This window comes from Rutidosis leptorrhynchoides, chromosome 5 (assembly GCF_046630445.1).
Source record: "Rutidosis leptorrhynchoides isolate AG116_Rl617_1_P2 chromosome 5, CSIRO_AGI_Rlap_v1, whole genome shotgun sequence".
NCBI classification, from domain to species: domain Eukaryota; kingdom Viridiplantae; phylum Streptophyta; class Magnoliopsida; order Asterales; family Asteraceae; genus Rutidosis; species Rutidosis leptorrhynchoides.
Window position 1 is genome coordinate 270,020,764 of NC_092337.1, and position 3,860 is coordinate 270,024,623.

Here is a 3,860-nt window from a genome sequence, read left to right on the forward strand (position 1 = left end):
GGTAATGCAATCAAGACCAGGACATGGTGATTGATCACTTGAATCCAAGTGAAAGACGATCATAAGGTCTCAAAAACATTCAACACCACCATCCACCCCTCATTGCACTCAATTCCTAAATTAAAGTTAACATCTAATTTAGAATTGATCAATGTTGGGCCATGCCATTCAACTCAGGGATGCATATACCATAATATATTAACCGCTTTGAAGATATTGTTGAATAAGAGAAGACATTACTATTTCATCATGTATTTAGATATTCAAGGAAAAGAAGCTTCTTGTGTCTAAACCAGATGTATTTGTTGTTTGGAGGTACCGAAATTGTATCGTCTTCAATGACTCCTCTTCGAAGATGTAATTTATTTGATGTAATACGTTTGCTTTCTTTTAATCGGCTTAAAAATAGAGGTCGTCAAGTTTCTAATTGGAACTTATGGCTTTTAGAACTGTTGTAATCCTGTCCCTTAGCTCTTTGCTAGAGATATTTTAATTAATCAAAATTGCCGATGTTCCAAAAAAAATCAACATCTTTATCATAACGAGATCTTAGTATTTTGTATCATTTGAGTTGATTTTAGATAATTAGAAAGTTGTTTGTAACGCGACCTGAAAACGCGAGCCTAAAACGCGGCGTTTATTTTCTGAGAATGTTTTGATTTTTCATAGACTCAATGTAGGAATGAATTCATATCCAACAAGATATTGAAGGAATAAACATTCCATAGATGAATGAATCTCAAGATTCAAGGAATTTAATTGCTTTCGAAATATGTCTACCAAACGAAACAGTCTAAGAAATTGACTTCCATTCCTATCAAATGCCCTTGAGGTTTCTTGAACTAAGCGGGGCCTAACAGTGTTCTTGTTCGGTTGGATCAAAGCAAAGTCATTGAAGAAATCTTAGGTTGTGAACCTCGAAGGCATTTCGTTTGTTATTGCTTTTCATGACTGGCTGGTGATATGTTCGGGTATGCATGGAACTAAACATTTTACTTCAATCTTCAACAAACACATTCCAAATTTATTAGGTTTGATTAACTAGTTTGAAAATCATGTTATAGTAATAACATTTATTTTCTTAGTTTGAAAAGGTTTAGACAAAACAAACAGATTATCAAACATTAGTACTCCGTATGAAACTTCATAAAGTTAAAATAACAGTGGTTTGTAAAATGGAACAGCGGAACTAGCAGCAGAAGGCTAACAGCTCAGGGTCGTTTACAAGTATATTCATATCGTTTTCGTCCAGAGACACTTGTACTTCAATGCCATTGCCGTCAGGAGTGTCCATAAGAATACTTACATTCTTAAATGATCCCCCAATTGTTACTTTTGAGGGCTTCCCCCACCCAAAATCAATATCATACATAGGATATCCACATATGCTAGAATATACATAACAGTTTTCAATGCTTTCTGCTGTCTCAGAAATCATCTCTTCAAACATTCTGAATACTGCTTCCAAATTTTGAATTCTTTGAAACTTGTGTTTTCTTTTCCTGTATTCTCCAATCAATTTATTTGGCATCAGATCACCATTATTATTGCTTACCAGAAAAGTCACAGGATAAACAATATTTCCTATTGTTGTTTCAGGCAATCGCTCCACTAACTTGTTTCTGAGATTTATTGCCCAAATGATCCCACTTTCCTTGAGATTTCCTAATTTTGTTTTGGTAGCTGCGGCTACTATACACTTATGCAGAAGCCAAGTTATGACTTCAACCCGTGTAGGGTTCAAAATAGGCTCTTTAGAGTACATGGTCAAGGCTATCACCTTGGCTTGGAGTTCCTTTATTTTGGTGTTGGAGAAAACAAAACTTCTTGACACAGAATCCGGTGGTTTGTAATGAGAAGTGTTTGACAATTTTTTAAGGGTTGTCGGTTTGTTAGTGATAAAATGGGGATGAATATCTATTTTTGTCTGAGATCGTGATGTAATTGCTGCCCAATGTTTAAGGAAGGTTAACAAACTACTGGCATCTCCAATCTTGTGGGATAAAGAAGTTGCCACTGCTATACCTCCGCATGTGAAATGATTGACTTGAACACTAAATGGGGAAATGAGGGATGTAGTATTAATGTTTTGGTCATGAATAGGACCATTTTGATTTAACCATATTAAACCATTTGGAAAGAGTTGATCTAGATTTTTGTGGTCTGATTGTTGTAGGAAATCAGATAGGGAGTTGTTATTACATGCTTCAACGAACTCAACCCCATCGTCACTACAATCAACATTGGTAGGGTAAGTTTTCTTCATTCTACCAGCAAACGGATAGTAATAATTTAAAGTTTGACGCAAAGAGTTCTTCAACTCTATCGTCTTCTCATGGAAATTTTGATTAACAGTTGAACATGGGTAAAAGGCAACAATCGGTACGTATCCATTTGTAACTGTTTGATCGATCAAGGAGAGATTATATGTTTTGGAATGAGAGGGAGTTGGACAAGAAGGTTTGATGGTATCTCTTGATACAATAGTGTGAAGTTTTCTTCTACTAAATCTTAGAAGGAGGCTGCTAATCATCACCATATTCAATATTGATACAAATTTAATGAACTTGGTGATTGAATGGTTGTTACAAATTGCACATGATCCATGCATGGTTTAATATACCACACACTTACAATTTCTTTTTAAAAAATTTAATAATAAAATTGTTGTGACATTAAAAAAAGGCTCGTGGAATATAGAAATAAACAAAAGCTACATTATAATAATAATTTGATTTGTCAAATTAAATGTGCTCATGAAAAAACAAAAGACTGTTATCTTGATTATTTATAACGTGCAATCCCATTAGCTGCAAATGGATGCAGCCAAGAACCCTGCATGTTTTTTTTAAATACAACATTTTTTTCATGTATTTTACTCTTTTTTTTCTTTTGTCAAATCTTAAAACAAAAAGCAAACAAATTTATTCAATACACGCTCTCATAGAGTAGTGTGTTGCTAACATGCATGTAAGTTAACCTCATGTGTACATGAAAACATATACAGTAGCTAATTTTTTTTACAACACCTTTATTGAAATAATGATGCAAATAATATACTTTAAGCTTTGGTTGAGTGGTTGACCATGAAAACAAATGTAGATAACAAATTGAAAACATGAAAATTATGTTGTTTTAAGAGACATGTGCAGCTTTCTTGGCTGCATTCTTTTGCAGCTAAGATTTCCCCCATTATGATAATACTACCCTTAATATACTTTTGGTCGTTTCACCCGTAACACATTTTGCAAATGACATCACCAAAAAAAATTACAAAACACCTCCTAAACAATGCCACAAGTGACAATTTTTCAGAGGTAAAAATTTTAAATTCTTTAATTTATTAGAAAAACTTAAATAAACTCTACTCAAATTTTTAACGGCCGCGCGTTAAATTTTTACAACATCACCATTCAACTCGAATTAATTTTATGAACACAACCCACCTAATTATACGCAAAACAGACGTTTTTCAAAAATCGCTGAATATTTCGGGCTACTTCTATACATATACATACACGTATTATAAACAACCCAAACTACATATCGATGGTTCCTTTTCCCTTTTTTACGCAATTTTCCTGCAGTTAAAAATGCGTATGCCATTAGTTACAATAGGTACTAACCACGTATATCCAAACACACATGTAGCAAAGGGTTTTTAATTCTGTAAATACATAATGTTACGTTAACTATGAATATGCAACCCAAAAGATTCCACAACATCGCGCGGGTCACTTATACTAGTTAAAGCTAAAGGTGCTTCTAAAAAAAAAATTAGTTTGATTTGTAACATTAAAGGTGCTAATAATAAAGACAAAATTTTGTTGTTGGTCCCACAATTTTGTACCAAACAGCGT

At 33.5% G+C, this 3,860-nt stretch overlaps 1 protein-coding gene across 1 annotated transcript; it reads right to left on the minus strand.

Moving 5' to 3' along the window:
• Window positions 1-1,189: 1,189 nt before the first annotated feature.
• On the minus strand, window positions 1,190-2,539 carry LOC139849378 (acyltransferase-like). The gene has a single exon (XM_071839036.1). It carries the CDS (start codon window positions 2,537-2,539, stop codon window positions 1,190-1,192), a length of 1,350 nt encoding a protein of 449 aa, XP_071695137.1.
• Window positions 2,540-3,860: the final 1,321 nt, after the last annotated feature.

Excerpts from the sequence above, each read along its gene's own strand:
- LOC139849378 (XM_071839036.1), bottom strand. The coding sequence starts at position 2,539 with ATGGTGATGATTAGCAGCCTCCTTCTAAGATTTAGTAGAAGAAAACTT.